The sequence below is a fragment of the Scyliorhinus canicula genome, chromosome 4 (assembly GCF_902713615.1).
Source record: "Scyliorhinus canicula chromosome 4, sScyCan1.1, whole genome shotgun sequence".
Taxonomy (NCBI): Eukaryota; Metazoa; Chordata; class Chondrichthyes; order Carcharhiniformes; family Scyliorhinidae; genus Scyliorhinus; species Scyliorhinus canicula.
Window position 1 is genome coordinate 133,226,102 of NC_052149.1, and position 25,577 is coordinate 133,251,678.

Below are 25,577 nucleotides of genomic sequence, written 5' to 3' on the forward strand. Positions count from 1 at the left end.
ATGGGCTGAATGGCCTTCTGCTACACCGTCGGAATTCAATGAAAAATGGTTATATTCTCCATTACTGGAGATGGTCATTGCCTGGAACCTGTGACGCTCGAATGTTACTTGTCGGCCATGTTGGAATTGCTAGAGAGGGTGGGTTGAGTGGGAGAGGCTTTGTTTGGGAGGGGATGACTGGGCAAGGAAGGGGTTGGTTTGGAGGGAACGATTGGGCAGGGAACGGGTTGACTTGGAGGTCGTGACTGAGTACGGGAGGGGTTGGTTTGGGAGAATGGGATTGGGCAGAGGAGGGGTTGGTTTAGGAGGGGGTGACTGGGTGAGTGAGGGGTTAGTTTAGGGGGTGACTGGGCCGGGAGGGGTTGATTGTGAGGGTAGAACTGGGTGGGGGGAATGGGTTGGTTGGGAGGGTGGGACTGGGTGGGTGAGCAGTCTGTTTGGGAGGGGGTGGTTGGGAGGGGGTGACTGGGCAGGGGAGGGTTGGTTGTGAGGGGGTGACTGCGTGGGTGAGCAGTCGGTTTGGGAGGGTGGAATTTGGCAGAGGAGGGCTTTGTTTGGGAGAGAGTGACTGTAGGAGGGATTGGGAGGGTTGGACTGGGTGGGGAAGGGCTTGGATTGAGACTGGGTGGGGGAGGGGGATGGTAGGCACGATGGGACTGGGAGGGTTGGGTTGGTTCAGGAGGGTTGGACTGAGCTGGGGAGGGGTTGGTTTGGAAGGGGGTGACTGGGCGGAGGAGGGGTTTGTTTGGGGGGGTGTGGGATTGGGCCTGGGAGGGGTTGGTTTGGGTGATTGGGACTGAATGGGGTACGGGACTGGGCGGCGAGGGGTTGTATTGGGAGGGTGTCATGAATGGATTGGCAATTGTTGGGGAGGGTAGCAGCTGGAATGAGCAACCATTTGTGTTTGAGGTTTGAAATCTCTCTGGATAAAAATGGCTGTTCATGGCTCTCACTGTTTCCACAGTTACTAAGGAAAAATCCAAAAGAACGACTGGGTTGCTGTGGGAGGGGCTCGTGCGAAGTCAAAGAACACTCCGTGTTTCAAAACATTAACTTCAAACGGCTGGAAGCAGGAATGGTGAAGCCTCCGTTTGTACCTGATGTGAGTTACGATCCTCATTTCCAAACTTCCCTCCCTTGTTCAGGAGTAAATGAAGGTAAATGGCCTTTCAGCAAGGACAGAGAATGACGCTTTGTGGACAGAGAACGATGCTGTGTGGACAAGAGCGAGCAAGGCAGAGGATTGGTGAGCAGGAGTAGGATGGGAGAGGATCGGGAGTGGAGAAGACTGTATGGAGGGGGTAGGGAATGGGGAGAGAACCTGGGTTGGAGGAAGGTCAGGGATTGGGGAGCAGGAATGGGGGGGGGGGGGGGGGCAGAGATCGGTGAAGAGGGTGGAGTGGAGGTGGGAGTGGCGTTTCCAGGAGCATGGCAGAGGGTGGGGGGTTTAGACGGGAGCTGAGAAGGTGCCAGTTGGAGAACAGAAAGAGAGTGATGTTGGGAGGTAGAAGAGATGGACAGAGGGTGGGAGTCAGCTACGAATCGGATGGTAGGTGAGGAAAGGGGCATTTTATTTTACTGTCTTGATAAACAGGATGGGGCTTCGCTGGCTCGGTCAGAAGTTATTGACCATCCCTAATTGCCCTTCAGTTTGTGGTGAGCCGCCACCTTGAGCCGCTGCAGTCCATGTGGTGTTAGGGAGGGAGTTCCAGAATTTTGGCCCAGCAACAGTGAAGCAACGGAGATATATTTCAAAGTCAGGGTGGTGAGTGACTTGAAGGGGACCTCGGAGGTGGGGGGGGGACAGGTCCACCATGCCACTCCTAGATCGTGTGTACCCATAACAGGGGCAACTTCATCTCTTGCCTGTCTGTCGCATTGACCACCCATAACTGCCGCTGACCTTGGCAGCCTCTGGCCGTGTAGCTGATTGGGAACTGGCAATCCTAATAAAGTTAGAACTTCACAGCTCCCAAGTGGATTCCCATGGGTAGGCGTGCCATATCGCAGGTGAGAGTTATTGCCTAGCGTCGCAGTCAGACCGTGAGGCCTGAACACCGGAGGCCTCAACACCACAGACGCTGCAGCCAACACACGAACACCAATGGGCTGGGCCTCGGCACATGGGACACCACTGCAACCAGAGGGTGGGTATGTCCATCTGTACGCAAAGCTGCGTCCAGTCCAGGTTACCAATTGGTCTGGTATCCAGGGGCCCTGGCTGCGGCCGGGGGTTCGTGGGCAGGGTGGGTTGGATGGCACCCATGATGGATGAGGGGCCCAGCCATGGGAGACTGAAAGGTCTTGAGGGTGGAAGCCATCATTGGCTGTCTGTTCCTCACCCTCTCTAATTCCTTACAATATTACACAAATTGGATGATATCTTGGACCCCACGGAGCCTGCCCTTACAGCGCTGCTGGCTGGCCAGGCAGCCAGACGCCGGAGAACGCAGTGACAGCACCATTGATAGAGGCCCGAGGCGCAGGCCCATGTGCAGGGCCCTGCCCCACATCCTGAGGACCCGGCCACCCATCAGGCAGGGGAGGGACACGAGTAGCAGCCTGGCGAAGGCCCATGGTGTACAGGTGGAGCTGGTCCTTCGAACAGATGAAGGACACAGTGTGCCACAGGAGGCTCCACCTCAACAAGCAGACAGTGCAGCAACGGTGCCATGCCCTTGGAGACTTGGCACCACCTGGAGGAGGAGGATACCCACTACCGGTCTTCATCAAGGGCATCGTAGCCCTGAACCTTTTATGCCTGAGGATCATACCAATGCTCAAGCGGTACTTGTGCAGCATATCACAAGCTACAGCCACACAAGTATATCCATGAAGTCACGGATGCTCTGTTTACCCAGGCAGCTAACTATATAAACTTTGACCTGGACCAAGCCCAAAAGGGTGCCCTGCCATCGCCAGGATGCGCCACCTCTACAGGATAATAGAAGGCACGCATGTCGCCTTCTATGCCACTTAGGTGTGACCACCACATGAAGATCATGCATGTGTGTGCACACGTCCCAGGGAGTATGCACGACTATTACATCCTGGGACAGTTGGCCTCTTCGAGGACCACTCCAGGATGGCCAGTTGGCTCTTGGAGGATAAGGGGTACTAGCTTAGGACCTTGCTAATGGCGCCAATACCTTATACAATTGCAGCATAACCTCCCAAGTCTTAAACTCCATCCCTCTAGCAATGAAGGACAAAATTCCATTTGCCTTCTTAATCACCTGTTGCACCTGTAAACCAACTTTTTGCGTCTCATGCACCAGAACACACAGGTCTCTCTGCACAGCAGCATGCTTTAATATTTTATCGTTTAAATAATAATCCCGTTTGCTGTTATTCCTACCAAAGTGGATAACTTCACATTTGTCAACATTGTATTCCATCTGCCAGACCCTAGCCCATTCACTTAACCTATCCAAATCCCTCTGCAGACTTCCAGTATCCTCTGCACTTTTCGCTTTACCACACATCTTAGTGTCATCTGCAAACTTGGACACATTGCCCTTGGTCCCCAACTCCAAATCATCTATGTAAATTGTGAACAATTGTGGGCCCAACACGGATCCCTGAGGGACACCACTAGCTACTGATTACCAACCAGAGAAACACCCATTAGTCCGCACTCTTTGCTTTCTATTAATTAACCAATCCTCTATCCATGCTACTACTTTACCCTTAATGCCATGCATCTTTATCTTATGCAGCAACCTTTTGTTTGGCACCTTGTCAAAGGCTTTCTGGGAATCCAGATATACCACATCCATTGGCTCTCCATTATCTACTGCACTGGTAATGTCCTCAAAAAATTCCACTAAATTAGTTAGGCACGGCCTGCCCTTTATGAACCCTTTATGCTGGAATCTATCATCAAGGAAGAAATAGTGAGGCATCTGGATAGAAATTGTCCCATTGGGCAGATGCAGCATCTTCCCTACTACTGAAGTTAAGCTCACTGGCCTATAATTACCCGCTCTCTGCCTACCTCCATTTTTAAACAGTGGTGTCACGTTTGCTAATTTCCAATCCACCGGGACCACCCCAGAGTCTAGTGAATTTTAGTAAATTATCACTAGTGCATTTGCAATTTCCCTAGCCATCTCTTTTGGCACTCTGGGATGCATTCCATCAGGGCCAGGAGACTTATCTACCTTTAACCCCATTAGCTTGCCCATCACTACCTCCTTAGTGATAACAATCCTCTCAAGGTCCTCACCTGTCATAGCCTCATTTCTATCAGTCGCTGGCATGTTATTTGTGTCTTCCACTGTGAAGACCGACCCAAAAAACCTGTTGAGTTCCTCAGCCATTTCCTCATCTCTCATTATTAAAACTCCCTTCTCATCCTCTAAAGGACCAATATTTACCTTAGTCACTCTTTTTTATATATTTGTAGAAACCTTTACTGTCTGTTTTTATTTTCTGAGCAAGTTTACTCTCATAATCTATCTTACTCTTCTTTATAGCTTTTTTAGTAGCTTTCTGTGGCCCCCTAAAGATTTCCCAGTCCTCTAGTCTCCCACTAATCTTTGCCACTTTGTATGCTTTTTCCTTCAATTTGATACTCTCCCTTATTTCCTTAGATATCCACGGTCGATTTTCCCTCTTTCTACCGTCCTTTCTTTTCGTTGGTATAAACCTTTGCTGAGCACTGTGAAAAATCGCTTGGAAGGTTCTCCACTGTTCCTCAATTGTTTCATGATAAAGTCTTAGCTCCCAGTCTACCTTAGCTAGTTCTTCTCTCATCCCATTGTAATCTCCTTTGTTTAAGCACAAAACACTAGTGTTTGATTTTACCTTCTCACCCACCATCTGTATTTTAAATTCCACCATATTGTGATTGCTCCTTCCGAGACGATCCCTAACTATGAGATCATGAATCAATCCTGTCTCATTACACAGGACAAGATCTAGCTTGTTCCCTCGTAGGTTCCATTACATACTGTTCTAGGAAACTATCGCGGATACATTCTATAAACCCCTCCTCAAGGCTGCCTTGACCGACCTGGTTAAACCAATCGACATGTCGATTAAAATCCCCCATGATAACTGCTGTACCATTTCTACATGCATCAGTTATTTCTTTGTTTATTGCCTGCCCCTCCATAATGTTACTATTTGGTGGCCTGTAGACTACTCCTATCAGTGACTTTTTCGCCTTACGATTCCTGATTTCCACCCAAATGGATTCAACCTTATCCTCCATAGCACCGATGTCATCCCTTACTATTGCCCGGATGTCATCCTTAAATAACAGAGCTACTCCACCTCCCTTACCATCCACTCTGTCCTTCCGAATAGTTTGATACCCTTGGATATTTAACTCCCAGTCGTGACCATCCTTTAACCATGTTTCAGTAATGGCCACTAAATCATAGTCATTCATGATGATTTGCACCATCAACTCACTTACTTTATTCCGAATACCACGAGCATTCAGGTAAATTACACTTGTGTTGGCTTTTTAACCTCTGTTTTAGAACATAGAACAGTACATCACAGAACAGGCCCTTCGGCCCTCGATGTTGTGCCGAGCCATGATCACCCTACACAAACCCACGTATCCACCCTATACCCGTAACCAAACAACCCCCCCCCTTAACCTTACTTTTTAGGACACTAAGGGCAATTTAGCATGGCCAATCCACCTAACCCGCACATCTTTGGACTGTGGGAGGAAACCGGAGCACCCGGAGGAAACCCACGCACACACGGGGAGGACGTGCAGACTCCGCACAGACAGTGACACAGCCGGGAATCGAACCTGGGACCCTGGAGCTGTGAAGCATTTATGCTAACCACCATGCTACCGTGCTGCCCCTTTGAACCTTAACATCTCGATCAGTAACCTGTCCTAAGTTGTATTTCCTCTTAACTTTTCTCCTAATTTTCCTTGTCGTTGAACAACTTAAATCACCACTTAAGGCCATTCTCCATACAATTAACAGGAATGACCCCCTAGCTAACAGCTTCCTGTGATCTAACCGCCAAGTGGTCATGCGAGCGCCGATTAGTACTCCTTTTTTAAAGCGTGAAGCTGGCGGGAGGGCTGCTGCCGGTACCCGAGGAGCTCAGTAGCCATCCTCGCTCACGGTCAATGAGCCCGGGGCACTGGGGCTGCTGCCCTAAGATGTACAGGCGTCGCGGTCTATCAAACAGATGATGTACAGCGCATGGCGCAGATGGACCCACTGAACAAAGAGATAGTGCGGCACCTGTGCCAAGTCCTCGCGGACTTGGCAACACGTGGAGGAGAAGGACACCTGCTCCCGGTGGCCATCAAGCTCATCGCAGCCCTGAACCTCTATGCCTGAGGACCTTCCCGGGCTTGATTGTGGACTTGTGTGGCATCTCACAAGTCACAACCCAAAAGCGCATCTGTGAAGTCACGGATGCCCTATTTGCCCAGGCAGCGAGCTATATAAACTTTGACATGGACTTGGCCCAGCAAGATGCCCGGGCAGAAGGATTCCTTGCCATCGATGGGATGCCACAGGTCTAGGGGGTAGTAGGTGAAAACTGTACTTGTACTCACCGGGTCATCTGGGAGGGTCTGACATCAACAGGAAGCGGTTCTACTCCCTGAACATCCAGCTCGTGTGTGACCACCACATGAAGATCTTGCACGTGTGTGCCCGCTTCCCTGAGAGTGTGTATGACAGCCACATCCTAGGACAGTCGGACATCCCCAACCTCTTCAAGGAGCACCCCAGGATGGGTGTCTGGCTCTTGGGGATCAAGAGGACCTGGCTAATGACACCAGTACGGAGGCCGGTGACCGAAGCGGAGACCCGATACAACTAGGTCCGTGAGGCCACCCGGGCTGACATTGAGCGGTGCATCAGACTCCTCAAGATGCAGTTCTGATGCCTCGACCGCTCTGGTGGTGCCCTGCAGTACACAGTACACCCCCTCCTCCTCCTTTCCTCCCCCCTCCCAGCCCCCAGGGTCGCCTACTTTGTAGTGGTCTGCTGTGTCCTCCACAACCTGACACAGCAGCAGGGTGACGTGTTGGAGGTGGAGAGGGAGGAATATATGGCCACCGAGGACAAGGGGGGGGGGGTCTGGGGCATGCTGGACCAAGAAGGGCTGGAGGTCGAGCCTAAAGAGGCCCCTCGGGACTGGCCTGAGGATCCGTGCTTTTCTCAACAGTAAATACCGATGCAAAATAATCATTTCGAATCTCGCCCATTTCTTGTGGATCTGCACATGGATGACCTTGTAGATCCTTAGGAGGCCCTACTCTCTCCCTTGTTACTCTTTTACCCTTCTTTGGATTCTCTTTTGTCTTATCTGCCCTTAGCTGGGCAGAAAGGTAGCATAGTGGTTAGCACAAATGCTGCACATCTCCAGGGACCCAGGTTCGATTACCGGCGTGCGTCACTGTACGGAGTCTGCACGTTCTCCCCATGTGTGCGTGGGTTTCTTCCGGGCGCTCTGGTTTCCTCCCACAGTCCAAAGATGTGCAGGTTAGATGGATTGGCCATGATAAATTGCCCTTAGTGTCCAAAATTGTGTTCAGGGTTACTGGGTTATGGGGATAGGGCAGAGATATGGGTTTGGGTAGGGTGCTCTTTCCAAGAGCCGGTGCAGACTCGATGGGCCGAATGGCTTCCTTCTGCACTGTTAGTTCTATGATAAATCTCATGTCCCCTTTTTGCTCTCCCGATTTCTCTCTTAACTCTACTCTGCCAACCTCTACTCTTCAAGGGATCCACCTGATCCCAGCTGACTCTGCATGTCATATTCCTACTTCTTTTTGACCAGGGTGTCAATATCCAGGGTCATCTAGGGTTCCCTATTTATACCAGCCTTGCCCTTCACTCTAAAAGGAATGTGCTTACCCTGAACCCTGGTTATTACACTTTTGAAAGCCTCCCACTTACCAACCATCCTTTTGCCTTTCAACAGAAACCCCCTCCCCCAATCAACTTTTGAAAGTTCCTGTCCAATACCATCAAAATTGGCCTTGCCCCAATTTAGAATTTTAACTTTTGGGCCAGTCCTATCATTCTCCTTAGCTATCTTAAAACGAATAGAATTATAGTCGGCAGCACGGTAGCATGGTGGTTAGCATAAATGCTTCACAGCTCCAGGGTCCCAGGTTCGATTCCCGGCTGGGTCACTGTCTGTGCGGAGTCTGCACGTCCTCCCCGTGTGTGCGTGGGTTTCCTCTGGGTGCTCCGGTTTCCTCCCACAGTCCAAAGATGTGCGGGTTAGGTGGATTGGCCAGGCTAAATTGCCCTTAGTGTCCTAAAAATAAGGTTAATGGGGGTTGTTGGTTTACTGGTATAGGGTGGATACGTGGGCTTGAGTAGGGTGATCATTGCTCGGCACAACATCGAGGGCCGAAGGGCCTGTTCAGTGCTGTACTGTTCTAATTCTAATTCTAATTTCCCGCTGACTATTTGGGGGCCTGTAGTACAATCCTATCAAAGTGGTCTCACCCTTCTCATTTTTCAGTTCTGCCCATATAGACTCAGTGGGTGAACCCTCGGCTATCTCCCCTCTCAGCATTGCCGTGATGTCCGAACAGGCGCCGGAATGTGGCTTTTCACAGTAACTTCATTGAAGCCTACTTGTGACAATAAGTGATTATTATCATATTCTCCCTAATCAAAAACACGAATCCCCTCCTCTCTTACATCCTGTTCTATCTTTCCCATAGCATCAGTATCCTGGAACATTGAGCTGCCTGTTCTGCCCCTCCCTTCGCCATGTTTCAGTAATAGCTATAATATGTCAGTCCCATTTACCCATCCATGCCCTGAGTTCATCTGTATTGCCGTTTAGGCCTCTTGCATTGAAATAAATGCAGTTTAATCAAGACTTATCTTGCTCTCTGCCCTGCTTTCTCAGACCATCTGTCCGGTCATGTTTTGTATCGCTCCCTGTGTTTTATTTCTCTTAACCTTACTGGACCCATTCACTGAGTTCTCGACAGTCTCTGTACTGTGGCCCTTTTTGATTCTTGACTTTAGTTTTTCTGCCTTTCACTTTTCCCCTTTCTGTTTCTATCCCCACTTTAATTCCCTCAGACGTTCTGCATCGGTTCCCATACCCCTGCCATATTAGTTTAAACCCTCCCCAACAGCGCTAGCAAACACTCCCCCTCGGACATTGGTTCCAGTCCTGCCCAGGTGCAGACAGTCAGGTTTGTACTGGTCCCACCTCCTCCAGAACCGGTTCCACTGTCCCAGGGATTTGAATCCCTGCCTCTTGCACCATCTCTCAAGTCGAGTAGTCATTTTAGCAATCCTGACATTCCTACTCTGACTAGCTCGTGGCACTGGGAACAATCCTGAGATTACTACCTTTGAGGTCCTACTTTTTAGTTTAACACCTAACTCCCTATTGCAGGGAATTAAATTTTTTAATCACTCTTTGTAATATAGCCCTTCAAATATAATTGCAGTAAAGTCACATCACTCTCATTCCAAGGATCAGCTGTGGTGCCCTGAACTGCCTCAGTACATCGACTGTGATCTAACCGGAGTTTTGTGCATCCAAAATCTGGCTTTTAACTCACTTGTGTTCCAGTTCTCAAGTTGTAACATTTCATTAACCTGTATGATTATTTGCAATGTACATGTGACATTTTACTGCTCTACATAAATGGACCTGTCAGTTATTGCTCTGGTGTTAGATTATTCTGAGTTTGTTCCTGTCTTCTTCCAGCCACAAGCAATCTACTGCAAGGATGTGTTGGATATTGAACAGTTCTCTACAGTGAAGGGGGTGGAACTGGAACCTGCTGACAATGGTTTCTATGCTAGGTTTGCCACAGGGTCCGTCTGCATCCCCTGGCAAAATGAGGTAATTAAATTCACAGTCATTATAGCACAGAAAGAGGCTACTGGGTCCATACCAGCTCTCTGCAGAGCCAGTCTGACTCCATTCCTGAGAAGGTCTAACTGCAAGGTCGTAGCTCACCTCCGAAATCCAGCAGTTTCTTCAGTCCCCACTGTCGGCACTGAGCTCAACTAAGTTTCAGCTGGTGAGGGATAGAAACTGGGGACATGAGAAATACTCAAGTGGTAAAGGTAAAGGTGATCTGATGGGAGATAATAAGGAAAGTGTACCTCAGATTAAAAAAAGAAATCCAGGAGGGTGGAAGAGAAATGAAAAGTTTCAAATGTTTTCACTGTAATAAACTAGGCCATGTAAAGTCACAGTGTTGGTGGTTGAAGAAAAGCACTGGGAAGGTTGATGTGGTAAAACAGGATAAGACAGTGGGGTTTGTTAAAGTGGTAAAGGAAAGCCCAAGTGAAGCGAAGGGGGTGCAAAAGATTGTACAGTCTGATCAAGAGGTGATTGATAAGAAGGTGCCAGATCTCTCTGAAGAATTTACTTGTGTGGGTAAAGTTTACTCATGTGTATCAGGATGAGTAGGTAAAGAAGTCACAATTTTAAGAGATACAGGAGCTAGTCAATCTTTAATGGTCAGAGATGAGGAGTTATGTAGTCTGGGAAGAATATTGCCAGAAGAGGTGGTAATATTTGGAATTCAGGGTGAGAGGAGTAGTGTTCCATTGTATAAGGTAAGGTTGGAAAGTCCAGTGAAGAGTGGTGAAGTGGTAGTTCGAGTAATAGAGAAACAATCTTGCCCAGGAATATAGTTTATCTTGGGTCATGATATAGCTGGATCGCAGGTGGGAGTGATGCCCACTGGTGGATAAGCCAGTGGAAAATCAGACAACTCAAGTACTGAAGGACGAATATCCTGGGATTTTTCCGGATTGTGTAGTGACAAGGTCGCAAAGTCACAGGTTAAGACAAGAGGAGAAATCAGAGAGTGAAGATAAAGGTGAAGTGCAATTATCAGAAACAATTTTTGATCAGATGGTTGGAAATGAACAGGTGGAGGATGGGGCGGATATTTATAGTTCAGGAAAATTGGCAGAGTTGCAACAGAAAGATGCAGAAATAAAACGGATGTATCAGAAAGCATACACAGAAGAGGAATCTGAGTGTATACCAGAGTGTTATTACCGTAAAAGTGATGTCTTGATGAGAAAATGGAGACCTTTACATATGCAGGCGGATGAAAAGTGGGCAGAAGTTCATCAAGTAGTATTGCCGGTAGGGTATAGAAAGGAGGTGTTGCGAGTTGCACATGAGGTGCAAAGGTTGTGGGTCAGGTGAACACACTCCCCTCACCCCCTCAGGACTGACGCACTCTCCTCACCCTCATTCCATCAGGACTGACACACTCCCCTCTTCCTCATTCCCTCAGAAATTATACACTCCCCTCACCCTCAGACCCAGAAAGTGAATCTTCCCCTAAACTAACCAGTTGGTCGTGACGGTGTTTAGTTTGGGCAAATGTCCTCACCGTGTATGTGTTTGTTTTTCAGATGATCGAGACAGAATGTTTCAGTGAGCTCTGTGTGTTGGGCAGTGATGGCTCAGTACCTCCTGACCTGGACTGGAGGGGACAGCCCCAACCCCAGCCCAAAAAGGGGTTACTGCGGCGACTCTTCAGCCGACAGGTGAGCCTGAGCTGCGTGGGATGTTGAGTGTTACTCTGATCAGGTCAGAGATCAATCACTCAGGCACTGTTAGCTGTGTTTGACATTCAGAGAAACTGCCTCTGTTAGCATCACATTTCACACAGTAATCTGCACCCTCACCTTGCTCATTCCATCCTTGCTCTCTTCACCTCCGCTGTCCCCTCTTATCCCCTCACCCTCCTTCACAACACTCACCAACACTTCCTACTCACTCTTCCCTCATGCACACTTCTTTCTAATCGCCCACCTAACCTTAGTCACCCTATTTACTCCATAATCCTCCCTCACCCCCTCTCTCCTAGACTCCTATCCCCTCGACTCGACTCCCCTCGGCTCCCCTCCCCCTCAGCTCCCCTCCCCCTCGGCTCCCCTCCCCCTCGGCTCCCCTCCCCCTCGGCTCCCCTCCCCCTCGGCACTCCTCCCCCTCGACTCCCCACCCCCTCGACCCCCCTCCCCCTGTCTTCCATCCCCTTCGACTCCTCTCCCCTTCACCACCTCTGCCCCACTCTCCCTTTCTCCCTCTTCCCCTCTCCCTCTCCCCTCTTGCCCTCACCCCCCCCTGATTCCCTCGGGACCCCACCCCGATTCCCTCGGAGGCCCCCCTCCCCGATTCCCTCGGGGCCTCCCCTCATTCCCTCGGCCCCCGCCTCATTACGTTGGACCCTCATTCACTCGCCCCTCCTCATTCCCTCGCCGTCTCCTCATTCCCTCGCCGTCTCCTCATTCCCTCGCCGTCTCCTCATTCCCTCGCCGTCTCCTCATTCCCTCGCCGTCTCCTCATTCCCTCGCCGTCTCCTCATTCCCTCGCCGTCTCCTCATTCCCTCGCCGTCTCCTCATTCCCTCGCCGTCTCCTCATTCCCTCGCCGTCTCCTCATTCCCTCGGCGTCTCCTCATTCCCTCGCCGTCTCCTCATTCCCTCGCCGTCTCCTCATTCCCTCGCCGTCTCCTCATTCCCTCGCCGTCTCCTCATTCCCTCGCCGTCTCCTCATTCCCTCGCCGTCTCCTCATTCCCTCGCCGTCTCCTCATTCCCTCGCCCCCTCCTCATTCCCTCGCCCCCTCCTCATTCCCTCGCCCCCTCCTCATTCCCTCGCCCCCTCCTCATTCCCTCGCCCCCTCCTCATTCCCTCGCCCCCCTCCTCATTCCCTCGCCCCCCTCCTCATTCCCTCGCCCCCTCCTCATTCCCTCGCCCCCTCCTCATTCCCTCGCCCCCTCCTCATTCCCTCGCCCCCTCCTCATTCCCTCGCCCCCTCCTCATTCCCTCGCCCCCTCCTCATTCCCTCGCCCCCTCCTCATTCCCATCGCCCCCTCCTCATTCCCTCGCCCCCTCCTCATTCCCTCGCCCCCCTCCTCATTCCCTCGCCCCCCAGTCCTCATTCCCTCGCCCCCTCCTCATTCACTCGTGCCCCCCCTCATTCCCTCACGCCCCCCCTTCATTCCCTCGGCCCCCCTTCATTCCCTCGGCCCCCCTTCATTCCCTCAGGCCCCCCTCCTTCCCTCTCCCCCCTCATTCCCTCGCCCCCCCTCATTCCCTCGCCCCCCCTCATTCCCTCGCCCCCCCCTCATTCCCTCGCCCCCCCCCCTCATTCCCCTCGCCCCCCCCTCATTCCTCTTCGCCACCCCCGCATTCCTTCGCCCCCCCTCATTCCTTTCGCCCCCCCTCATTCCTTCGCCCCCCCCCCTCATTCCTTCGCCCCCCCCCCTCATTCCTTCGCCCCCCCCCGCATATCCTTCGCCCCCCTCATTCCTTCGCCCCCCCCTCATTCCTTCGCCCCCCCCCTCATTCCTTCGCCCCCCCCTCATTCCTTCGCCCCCCCCTCATTCCTTCGCCCCCCTTCATTCCTTCGCCCCCCCCCCTCATTCCCTCGGACCCCCCTCATTCCCTCGGACCCCCCTCATTCCCTCGGACCCCCCTCATTCCCTCGGACCCTCCTCATTCCCTCGGCCCCTGCTCATTCCCTCCTCATTCCCTCGCCCCCTCCTCATTCCCTCGCCCCCTCCTCATTCCCTCGCCCCCTCCTCATTCCCTCGCCCCCTCCTCATTCCCTCGCCCCCCTCCTCATTCCCTCGCCCCCCTCCTCATTCCCTCGCCCCCTCCTCATTCCCTCGCCCCCTCCTCATTCCCTCGCCCCCTCCTCATTCCCTCGCCCCCTCCTCATTCCCTCGCCCCCCTCCTCATTCCCTCGCCCCCTCCTCATTCCCTCGCCCCCTCCTCATTCCCTCGCCCCCTCCTCATTCCCTCGCCCCCTCCTCATTCCCTCGCCCCCTCCTCATTCCCTCGCCCCCTCCTCATTCCCTCGCCCCCTCCTCATTCCCTCGCCCCCTCCTCATTCCCTCGCCCCCTCCTCATTCCCTCGCCCCCTCCTCATTCCCTCGCCCCCTCCTCATTCCCTCGCCCCCTCCTCATTCCCTCGCCCCCTCCTCATTCACTCGTGCCCCCCCTCATTCCCTCACGCCCCCCTTCATTCCCTCGGCCCCCCTTCATTCCCTCGGCCCCCCTTCATTCCCTCGGCCCCCCTTCATTCCCTCGGCCCCCCTCCTTCCCTCGCCCCCCCTCATTCCCTCGCCCCCCCTCATTCCCTCGCCCCCCCTCATTCCCTCGCCCCCCCCTCATTCCCTCGCCCCCCCCTCATTCCTTCGCCCCCCCTCATTCCTTCGCCCCCCCTCATTCCTTCGCCCCCCCTCATTCCTTCGCCCCCCCTCATTCCTTCGCCCCCCCTCATTCCTTCGCCCCCCCCTCATTCCTTCGCCCCCCCTCATTCCTTCGCCCCCCCCTCATTCCTTCGCCCCCCCCTCATTCCTTCGCCCCCCCCTCATTCCTTCGCCCCCCCCCTCATTCCTTCGCCCCCCTTCATTCCTTCGCCCCCCCCCCTCATTCCCTCGGACCCCCCTCATTCCCTCGGACCCCCCTCATTCCCTCGGACCCCCCTCATTCCCTCGGACCCTCCTCATTCCCTCGGCCCCTGCTCATTCCCTCGGCCCCTGCTCATTCCCTCGGCCCCTGCTCATTCCCTCGGCCCCTGCTCATTCCCTCGGCCCCTGCTCATTCCCTCGGCCCCTGCTCATTCCCTCGGCCCGTGCTCATTCCCTCGGCCCGTGCTCATTCCCTCGGCCCGTGCTCATTCCCTCGGCCCCTGCTCATTCTCTCGGCCCCTGCTCATTCCCTCGGCCCCTCCTCATTCCCTCGGCCCCTCCTCATTCCCTCGGCCCCCCCTCATTCCCCCGCCCCCCGCATCCCCCTACCGTTTCCTTCTCTTCCTTACCTCTGTTCAGTCAGCCCTTGTCCCTTTCTACATCACTGGCTCCTCATTCTATCACCTTGACCGATCACATCCAGGGATTTGAAGACTAGAGAGGGTCTGATCTGATCCAATCTGAGAATGTCCATCCTTTGTGTGTCTCAGAAGAGCGAAATATTACAAAATCTTTTGGTTGTTAACACAGAGGTGTGTGCAGAATAACCAGCTCTGCTTTTGCTCTCTTCACCTTGCGTCTGAGCTCACCAACTTTTCTCTCTGCAGAAATGAGCTGGTATTATGGGATGGCGACTTGATAATATCACAATCAAGTTTTTGGTGAAAGACTCCCTCAGTAAAGCAGCAAAATGTATCATCGGGAGATCGAGCATGCCACTCCTAGCCTCTCTAACTAACAACAGATCCACTGTCATTAATCTAAACTGTTTGGATGTGTAACTAACAACTAGTCCACTGTCATTAACCTACACTTCTTATCACTGTAACTAGCAGCCAGTCCACTGTCATAACACTGCTTGCCACTGTAACTAACAATCGGTCAGTTATCATTAATCTGCACTGCTTACCACTGTAACTAGCAATCGGTCCATTATCATTAACCTGCACTGCTGACCACTAACTAGTAATTGATCCACTGTCATTAACCTACACCAATTACCACATAACTAACAGTTGCTCCACTGTCATTAACCTTCACTGATTACCACATAACTAACAATTGGTCCACTGTCATTAACCTTCACTGATTACCACATAACTAACAATTGGTCCACTGTCATTAACCTTCACTGATTACCACATAACTAACAATTGGTCCACTGTCATGAACCTTCACTGATTACCACATAACTAACAATTGGTCCACTGTCATTAACCTTCCCTGATTACCACATAACTAACAGTTGGTCCACTGTCATTAACCTTCACTGATGGGGCAACACGGTGGTACAGTGGTTAGCATTGCTGCCTACGGCGCTGATGACCCGGGTTCGAATCCCGGCCCTGGGTCACTGTCCACGTGGAGTTTGCACATTCTCCCTGTGTCTGCGTGGGTTTCACCCCCACAACCCAAAGATGTGTAGAGTAGGTAGATTGAACACTCTAAATTGCCCCTTAATTGGAAAAAATAATTGGGTACTCTAAATTAATTTTTTTTTTTTTAATTAACCTTTTCTGATTACCACATAACTAACAATTGGTCCATTGTCATTAACTGACACTGCTTACCAATGTAACTAAAGATTCACAATGCTTAGAGTGAATAACTTTCTCCTCATCTCAATCCTAAATAATCGGCTCCTGATCCGGACACTGTGCCCGGTTTCTAGATTCCCTGACTAGCAGAAACAATCTCTCAGCGTTTATCCTATCAAACCCCTTCAGATCGTTGAATGTTTCACTGAGATCACCTCTCATTCTTTAAACTCTAGATTTGCTCATCAAACGACGGTCCTGCTCAATTGCAGAACTCAGTCTAGTGAACCTTTACTGTACCGTCCCCAGTGTAAGTATATCTTTGCTAAAATGTGGAGACCAAAACTGCGCACAGTATTCCAGATGTGATCTCACCAAAACCCTGTACAACTGGAGCAGGACTTCATTATTCCTGTACTCCAATAAATATAGAACAATACAGCACAGGAACAGGCCCTTCGACACCCCCCCCCCCCCCCCCCCCCCCCCAAGCCTGTACCGGTCATGATGCCGTCCTTGGCCAAAACCCTCAGCTCCTCCTTGTGCCGTATCCCTCTATACCCATCCGATCCATGTATTTGTCCAGATGCCTCCACAACCTCCCCGGCAACGCGTTCCAGGCATCATGCCATTCTAAGTCTTTATCACTGATGCTTGTGGCATTTCTAGAGACACGCTCGGCCACCTTGAAAAAGCCCTATTTCTGCGTATTCTTAATAATAATTGCTTCCTCTTGAATTAACTAATTCTCTAAGCAAACTCCATGAGCCATTATCTTGAGCATTAATCTTTTGTGTGACATCTAACCAAATGCATTTTGGAAATCCAGGTATATTATGTCTGCTAGTTCCCCTTTATCTACCCTGCCAGTTACATCCACAAATAGCTCTAAGAAGTTTGTTAAACAGGATTTCACTTTCGTAAAGCGATGTTGACTTGTTCTAATCATACTATACTTTGTTAAGTGCATTGTTAAGATTTCCTTAATGATAGATTCCAGTATTTTCCCAATAACTGATGTTAGGCTAATTGGCCTGTCGTTTCCTGTTTTCTCTCTCCCTCCTTTTACATTTGCCAACTTTCAGTCTCATGGGACCTTTCCCGAATTCTGGAAAATCATAGCCAGCATATCCATTATCTCTGCAGCCAGAAATTCTCTCACCTTTGCTCACCTAGTCTTGGAGTGAAAATCTGGGCCAAAATATTTGTTCAGTGCCTCTGGCATTTTGTCATTACCCATGGTAGTCTTTCCTATCTCTGATTCTAAGGATTCTAACTTCATAAAAATGGACAGTACTGGAAAATTGCAGCATTTGTGGAGTGGAAAACCGAGCTAATGTTTTGCGTCTATATGGCTCTGTTTCAGGAGCTCATCAGCTTCTTTAGTTCTGAAGAAGGGCCATTCAGGCTCGAAATTTTAACTTCATTAGCTCTGCCAGACCTGCTGAGATTTTCCAACATTTTCTGTTTTTATTTCAGCTTTCCAGCATCTGCAGTAGTTTGCTTTTATACTAACATTTACTTCAACTATTCTCTTCCTTTTTATATATTTCCAAATCCTCTTCCAATATTTTTTGAGCAGCCAAATTATGTTATGACACCCTGAGCAAGTACCTGTTAAATTCCAGCCCCACTCCCCTGGAGTCACAACACAAGCCAATTAACTAATAATTCTTATAAAAATTCCTGAAGTCTTTGGCCCTTAAACGAGTGACAAAGCATCTGCAATGACGTTATCCTGTCCTGGAATATGTACAATCTTAACATTGAACTGTTACGATAATCAACTCCGACAAAAGAATCTTGCGTTTCTGGTTGTAAACTTCTCTATAAATGCAAGTGGATTATGGTCTGGAAAAGTCCTGAGGGGCCAGCACCAGTCCGTCCTTTAACATGGATGTCAATCTCCCAAACTCTACTTGGAGTTCTGTGGACCGAAACAGTCTTGCCTGTTCCTGCAACATGTCCAACATGCATTTTATTTCATTACAGTAGTTAGACCCTCTAAAAGGTCTAACTGAGCCAATCTCTCTGGTTTTAGTCAAGACAGATGTGGCTTTATGGGTTCAAAGTTTCTTATGTCCACGCCATGAGTAGCTAATATTGTGTGCAATTTTGGTCTCCTTATCTGTGGAAGGATGTTCTTGCTCTGGAGGGAGTGCAGCAAACGTTGACCAGACTAATTCCTGGGATGGCGGGACTTGATTTATGAGGAGAGATTGAATCGGTTAGTATTGTATTCGCTGGAGTTCAGAAGAATGAGAGGTGATCTCATAAAAACCTAAAACATTCTAATAGGACTAGACAGGTTAGATGCAGGAAGGATGTTCCCAATAGTGGTGTCCCCAGAACCAGAGGCCACAGTCTAAGGATACGGATAGAACATTAGAAGAGATGAGGAGAAATGTCTTCACCCAGAGTGTGGTCGTCCTGTGGAATTCATTACCACAGGAAATAGTTGAAGCCAAAACATTATATTTTCTCTCGCATATCGCAGCTAGTCTTTTCTGACTGCCCAATTAATATTTTATCAAATTGCATGGATCTTCTATATTCAGACTAGAAGCAATATTGTCAATGATGAGGGAACTATTTGGTTCATTTGTTGAGTGTTTGATGTTGCTGTTTTTCTTCCCCCAATCGAGGTTTCCTCACCCTTTCGATATTAAACCCCTTTTCCCCCGAGAGGGTCTCAGTCCTCAATAAACACCCTTCATCATCTCCAGCTTTACATTCTCTCTTTCCCTACACATGACTTCAGCAAATGCAGCTGAGGGTTCAATCCTCTGGGTTGGGTGACTTTTTGTATGCACCATTCTTTGTGTGACAACTTTTACCACCTCATCGGAGTTTTCATAATAACAGCCCTTATTTCTATGTGGTAATACGGACTGAAGCAATTTGTACTTTCCAGATTTCAATTGTTCAACCAATTCACATGCATGCAAAATAACCCTTTTTGCCGCTCTGACAGGAAAACGCAAACTTCCTGTGCCCGTCCCGTCAGTTTACTCTGCAGGAATAAGGTCCACTTTTCTCTTGGTCACTCCAGTTGAGTTGCTTTTTCCTCAAAAGCCCTAAAAAAAGGTTTCAAACTCCTTCCCCTCAAATTTTGGAATGGACTGTATAAATTTAAACATATAACCACTGGGTTTCATTCTAGGATTTCGCTCCCCTCTACTTCTTTGCAGCTTCTCACTAATTTCCAGTGGCTTCATCTGGAACACACACTCTTTTGCTTTTTCCTTTTGCCTCCCTCTCTAATTTCAACTTACTCATTTCCATCTTCATTTCTTTTTCTCGTTCCTTTTCCTTATGCTTCCTCTCCATTTCTTTTTGCTTCATCTCGATTTTGTTTTCTTGTCCTTTTTGCCTCCGTTCCCTTGCATCTCAATTTATATTCTTTTTAATTCCCTTTCATGCTGGAAATGCAACCAAACTCTTTCCAGTTCAACGTCCCCACCAGAAAATATCCCTGATTCTACTCTACTTCTTCGGCACTCCTGTGTTCCTGCCAGCACTTTCAAATTTAAAAATTGAGTAAATGCTTCAATTATCTCCATGTTCTTAGCTCCAGCCGGTCCTTCTATTTCTAATGCACCTACCAATATGCCTTTACAAAGCTCTTCTAAATAAACAAATGATAAGTCTTCCACCTTAAGAAAACTCAGGGCCATCCTGTTATGTCACTACAAACCTGTCCAGTCCCAAGCCCCCAATTTATGCTAGCCACACTCATCCCGGAGTCACAACACAAGTGAATTAACCAATAATTCTTTGTAAAAATAAGGCAGGTTAGGTGGGATTACAGGGATAGGGTGGGGGAGTGGGTTAAGGTATGGAAGAGGCCTATCAGAGGACTGGTGCAGACTCAATGGCCTCCTTCTGCACTCTCCTTTTACGTTGTCGGGATTCAATGTTCCATGTTAACATTTCAGAAGTATTTGGCCGTTAGCAACCCAATCATTACAGTCACCAGGTTTGTAAGTTGAAACACATTTCAGGAATTTACAGGGAACGAACAGGAAGGACTCTTACACTGGCTATTTTCTATTTTTTCCTTTTTATCAGCTTTGTGGGTAAACTTTGCTGGTTTCAAAATCCAATTCGCAAACTTGCAACATTATAAGCTTCTTTTAACTTTCCTTTAACCTCACAGAATGTTTACCGGTAGAAGGAGGCCATTCAGCCCATCGAGTCTGCATTGGCTCTCTGAAATAGTATTACACCTCATCCCATCACCCTGCCTTGTCCCGGTTACCTTGCATAGTCTTTCTTTTCAGATAGCAATCTAATTCCCTCTGGAAAACCTGGATCGAACCTGCCTCTACCCCCTCTCAGGAAGTTTGTTCCAGAATCCAACCACCCTTTGGCTGCAAAAATGTTTTCTCTCATATCACTTTTACTCTTCGAACAAAGCACTAGGAAAAGTTTGGCCCTCCAAGCCCATGCCAACCATGTTAGAACATAGAACAGTACAGCACAGAACAGGCCCTTCGGCCCTCGATGTTGTGCCGAGCCATAATCACCCTACTCAAACGCACGTATCCACCCTATACCCGTAACCCAACAACCCCCCCCCCCCCCCCTTAACCTTACCCTTACTTTTTAGGACACTACGGGCAATTTAGCATGGCCAATCCACCTAACCCGCACATCTTTGGACTGTGGGAAGAAACCGGAGCACCCGGAGGAAACCCACGCACACACGGGGAGGACGTGCAGACTCCACACAGACAGTGACCCAGCCGGGAATCGAACCTGGGACCCTGGAGCTGTGAAGCATTTATGCTAACCACCATGCTACCGTGCTGTCTAACTTAAACCTTCTACACTTCTGGGGTCCGTATCCCTCTATGCCATCCTATTCATGTATTTGCCAGGACACCCTTTAAATGTCACTATCGTACTTACTTCCACCAACTCCTCCGGCAGCGAGTTCCAGGCACCCATTACCTTCTGTTTAAAAGAAAACTTCCCTCGCACATCTCCTCTAAACTTTGCCCCTCGTACCTTAAATCTATATCCCCTAGTAATTGACTCTTCCACCCTGGAACAAAGCCTCTGACTATCCACTCTGTCTATGCCCCTCACAATTTTGTAGGTCTCAGGTCGCCCCTCAACCTCCGCCGTTCCAGTGAGAACAAACTGAGTTTATTCAACCTCTCCTCATAACTAATGCCCTCCACACCAGACAACATCCTGGTAAAGTTCTTCTGTCCTTCTCCATAACCTTTTTTTATTATTATTCGTTCATGGGATATGGGTGTTGTTGGCTGGGCCAGCATTTATTGCCCATTCCTGAGAGCATTTAAGAGTCAACCACATTGCCGTGGGTCTGGAGTCACATGTAGTCCAGACCAGATAAGGATGGCAGATTTCCTTCCCTAAAGGACATTAGTGAGCCATATTGTTTTATTTTAATGATAATCAACAATAGTTTCATAGTCACCTTTTAGACTTTCAGTTCCAGATTTTTTTATTCAATTCAAATTTCACCATCTGTCATGCTGGGATTCGAACCACGATTCCCAGAGCATGACTATGGGTCACTGGATTACTAGTCGAGTGACAGTATCACCACACCACTGCCTCCACATCCTTCTGGTATTTTGACGACCAGAATTAAATACTATATTCCAAGTGTGGCCTAACTAAGGTTCTATACAACTGCTGCATGCCATATGCCTTCTTGACTACCTTCTCCATCTCCGTTGCCACTTTCAATGACCTGTGGACAAGTACATCCAGATCCCTCTGCCTATCAATACTCCTGAGGGTTCTTCCATTTACTGTATATTTCCCATCTGTATTAAATGCATCACCTCGCATTTATCCAGATTAAACTCCATCTGCCAGCTCTCCGCCCAAGTCTCCAAACGATCTAAATCCTGCTTTATCCTCTGACAGTCCTCATTGCTATCCGCAATTCCACCTACCTTTGTGTTGTCTGCAAACTTACTAATCAAACCAGTTACATTTTCCTCCAAATCATTTATATATACTACGAACAGCAAAGGTCCCAGCACTGATCCCTGCGGAACACCACTCGTCACAGCCCTCCAATCAGAAAAGCACCCTTCCATTGCTACTCTCTGCCTTCTATGACCTAGCCAGTTCTGTATCCATCTTGCCGGCTCACCTCTGATCCAATGTGACTTCACCTTTTGTACCAGTCTGCCATGAGGGACCTTGTCAAAGGTCTTACTGAAGTCCATATAGACAACATCCATTGCGCTACCCTCATCAATCATTTTTGCAACTTCCTCGAGAAACTCGATCACGTTAGTGAGACACAACCTCCCTTTCACAGAATCGTGCTGCCTCTCGCTAATACGTCCACTTGCTTCCAAATGGGAGTAAATTCTGTCTTGAAGAATCCTCTCCAATAATTTCTCTACCACTGATGTAAGGCTCACCCGCCTGTAGTTCCCTGGATTATCCTTGCTACCCTGCTTGTATTATTTAGAATCTCTGCCCTCTAGTTACGTTTTTGAGAGGGGGGTTTTTCAATATTTGCCGCTCAGGATCTTTAATACACCTATCAAGTCTCCTCTCAGCTGCCTTTACTCCATGGAAAACAGTCCCAAACTCTCCAATCTATCCTCATAGCTACAGTTGTCAATCCCTGCAATCATCCTTGTGAATCTGCTCTGTATTCTCTTCTTCGTAAAGTATAGTGCCCAGAACTGGCTGCAGTCTCCAGATGAGGCCTAACTAGTGCCTTATACAAGTTTAACATGACCTTCTTACCCTTGTACTCAATGCCTCTATTAATAAAACCGAGGATACCATATGCTTTATTAACTGCTCTCAACTTATGTTGCCATCTTCAATGAATTATGTATATTGACATCAACGTCCCTCTGTTCCTGCACCTCCTTTCAAGTTTCTCCATTATTTTATTATCTCCATATTCTTCTTGCTAAAATGAATCGCCTCACACTGCACTATATTGAACCTCACTTGCCACTTGTCTGCCCAATCTACCAATCCGTGTTGTACCGTTGTCCATGTTATAGCTGTGTCCGTGAACTGGATGCTCTCTACTAATGGAACACAGAACAAAGAACACAGAAAAGTACAGCACAGGAACAGGCCCTTCGGCCCTCCAAACCTGTGTTGATCATGATGCCCTAACTAAAAACAACCTTCTGCCCTCACTCGGTCCATATGCCTCTATTTACTCCCTATTCAGGTGTCCGTCCAGATGCCCCTTAAATGTTGCTAATGTGCCTGCTTCCACCACATCCTCTGGCAGTGCATTCCAGCCACCCCCACTCTCTGCATGAAAAACTTATCCCTTGCATCTCCCTTTAACGTTCCCCCTCTCATCTTGAACCTGTGCCCCTTGTAATTGACACTTCCACCCTTGGAAAAAGCCTCTGACTGTCTACCCTGTCTATGCCTCTCATAATTTTGTAGACCTCTATCAGTCTCCCTTCAGCTTCCGTCTTTCTAGTGAAAACTGGGGGCTGGTTTAGCTCACTGGGCTAAATCGCTGGCTTTTAAAGCAGACCAAGCAGGCCAGCAGCACGGTTCAATTCCCGTACCAGCCTCCCCGGACAGGCGCCGGAATGTGGCGACTAGGGGCTTTTCACAGCAACTTCATTGAAGCCTACTCTTGACAATAAGCGATTTTCATTTTCATTTTCAAAACAATCCTAGTTTATTCAACCTCTCCTTAGAGCCAACAATCTCGAGACCAGGCAACATCCTGGTGAACCTCCTTTGCACTGTCTCCAAAGGTTCCATATCCTTCTGATAATGTGGTGACGAGAACTGCGCACAATACCCAAATGCGGCCTAACCAAGGTTTTATATAGATACAACATGATTTCCCAACTCTTGTACTCAGTGCCCCGGCTGATAAATGTAAGCATGCCATATTCCATCTTAATCATCTTGGCCACCTGTGTTGCCACTTTTAGGGAACTGTGGACCTGCATGCCCAGATCCCTCTGTATGTTAATGTTCCTGAGGGTTCTGCCATTTACAGAATTCAGACCTAGATTTGATTTCCAAAATGCATCACCTCGCATTTGTCCAGATTAAAGTCCATCTGCCACTTCTGTGCTCAAGTCTCCAATCTATCTATGATCTGCTGTATCCTCTGACAATCCTCAGCACTATCAGCAACTCTGACAATCTTTGAGTCATCCGCAAACTTACTCATCAGACCACCCACATTTTCCTCCAAATCATTTTTATATACTGCAAACAACAGAGGTCCCAGCACTGATCCCTGCGGAACACCACTGGCTACAGATCTCTATTCAGAAAACACCCTTCCACCATCTTCTATAACCAAGTCAGTTTTGTATCCATCTAGCCTGCCCACTCCGAATCCCATGTAATTTTAGTTTTTTTATCAGTCTGCCGTGTGGGACCTTGTCAAATGCCTTACTAAAGTAAAGGATGATAATTGTGTGGATGTGAATGTGATCCCAGAGTCTGATTTAGGACAGACTAGTTCCTCTATCTCCCACACAAAGGCAGATATCCTGTTGTCTATCTGTGCTCAGGCCTGTTTCAGTCTTTTATGTTTTAATCAGGCTCATTGTCTAAGGCTTCGCATTGCTTTGCTCCCACTTGCCTTGCTCTGACTTGGGTCTGCCCAGCAAGTGACCAGGATGAGAAACATCGCCATTGTGACTCAGATACACCTCACCAGCATTTCCACAAAGGATCAGAAATGGTTACAATTTTGTACTTTCCTGTACATTTAATATATAAATATTGGGATGTATATTTTAATCACAGACTCTGTAACGTTCAAGTTTGTTATCTCCATGGAGAACGATTATCTTGTCGCGGTAGAGCCTATATGTTGCCAATAAAAAACTGACCCTTTTAAGAGGGACAGCACTGAGGGAGCGCTGTCAGAGGATCAGTACAGAGGGAGTGCTGTCAGAGGGTCAGTACTAAGGGAGCGCTGTCAGAGGGTCAGTACTGAGGGAGCGCTGTCAGAGGATCAGTACAGAGGGAGTGCTGTCAGAGGGTCAGTACTAAGGGAGCGCTGTCAGAGGGTCAGTACTGAGGGAGCGCTGTCAGAGGGTCAGTACTGAGGGAGCGCTGTCAGAGGGTCAGTACTGAGGGAGCGCTGTCAGAGGGTCAGTACTAAGGGAGCGCTGTCAGAGGGTCAGTACTGAGGGAGCGTTGTCAGAGGGTCAGTACTGAGGGAACGCTGTCAGAGGGTCAGTACTGAGGGAGCGCTGTCAGAGGATCAGTACTGAGGGAGCGCTGTCAGAGAGTCAGTACTGAGGGAGTGCGGCACTGTCAGAGGGTCAGTACTGAGGGAGCGCTGTCAGAGGGTCAGTACTGAGGGAGCGCTGTCAGAGGGTCAGTACTGAGGGAGCGCTGTCAGAGGGTCAGTACTGAGGGAGTGCGGCACTGTCAGAGGGTCAGTACTGAGGGAGCGCTGTCAGAGGATCAGTACTGAGGGAGTGCTGCACTGTCAGAGGATCAGAACTGAGGGAGCGCTGTCAGAGGGTCAGTACTAAGGGAGCGCTGTCAAAGGGTCAGTACTGAGGGAGCGCTGTGAGAGGATAAGTACTGAGGGAGCACTGTCAGAGGGTAACTACTGAGTGAGTGCTGCACT

At 49.2% G+C, this 25,577-nt stretch overlaps 1 protein-coding gene across 5 annotated transcripts in view; it reads left to right on the forward strand.

Moving 5' to 3' along the window:
* grk6 (G protein-coupled receptor kinase 6) overlaps positions 1 to 25,577 on the forward strand; it is a 159,450-nt gene that overhangs the window by 126,707 nt on the left and 7,166 nt on the right. For 2 of the 5 annotated variants that reach the window (XM_038795213.1, XM_038795217.1), the window contains exons 12-15: positions 965 to 1,102; positions 9,691 to 9,828; positions 11,370 to 11,504; positions 24,532 to 24,738. In XM_038795213.1, coding sequence (XP_038651141.1) covers positions 965 to 1,102; positions 9,691 to 9,828; positions 11,370 to 11,504; positions 24,532 to 24,582 — 462 coding nt within the window. In that variant the 3' untranslated portion in view covers positions 24,583 to 24,738. Of the gene's footprint in view, positions 1 to 964; positions 1,103 to 9,690; positions 9,829 to 11,369; positions 11,505 to 15,046; positions 15,736 to 24,531; positions 24,739 to 25,577 lie in introns of those variants that run through there. The other 3 variants (XM_038795215.1, XM_038795214.1, XM_038795216.1) reach the window with 3 other exon arrangements.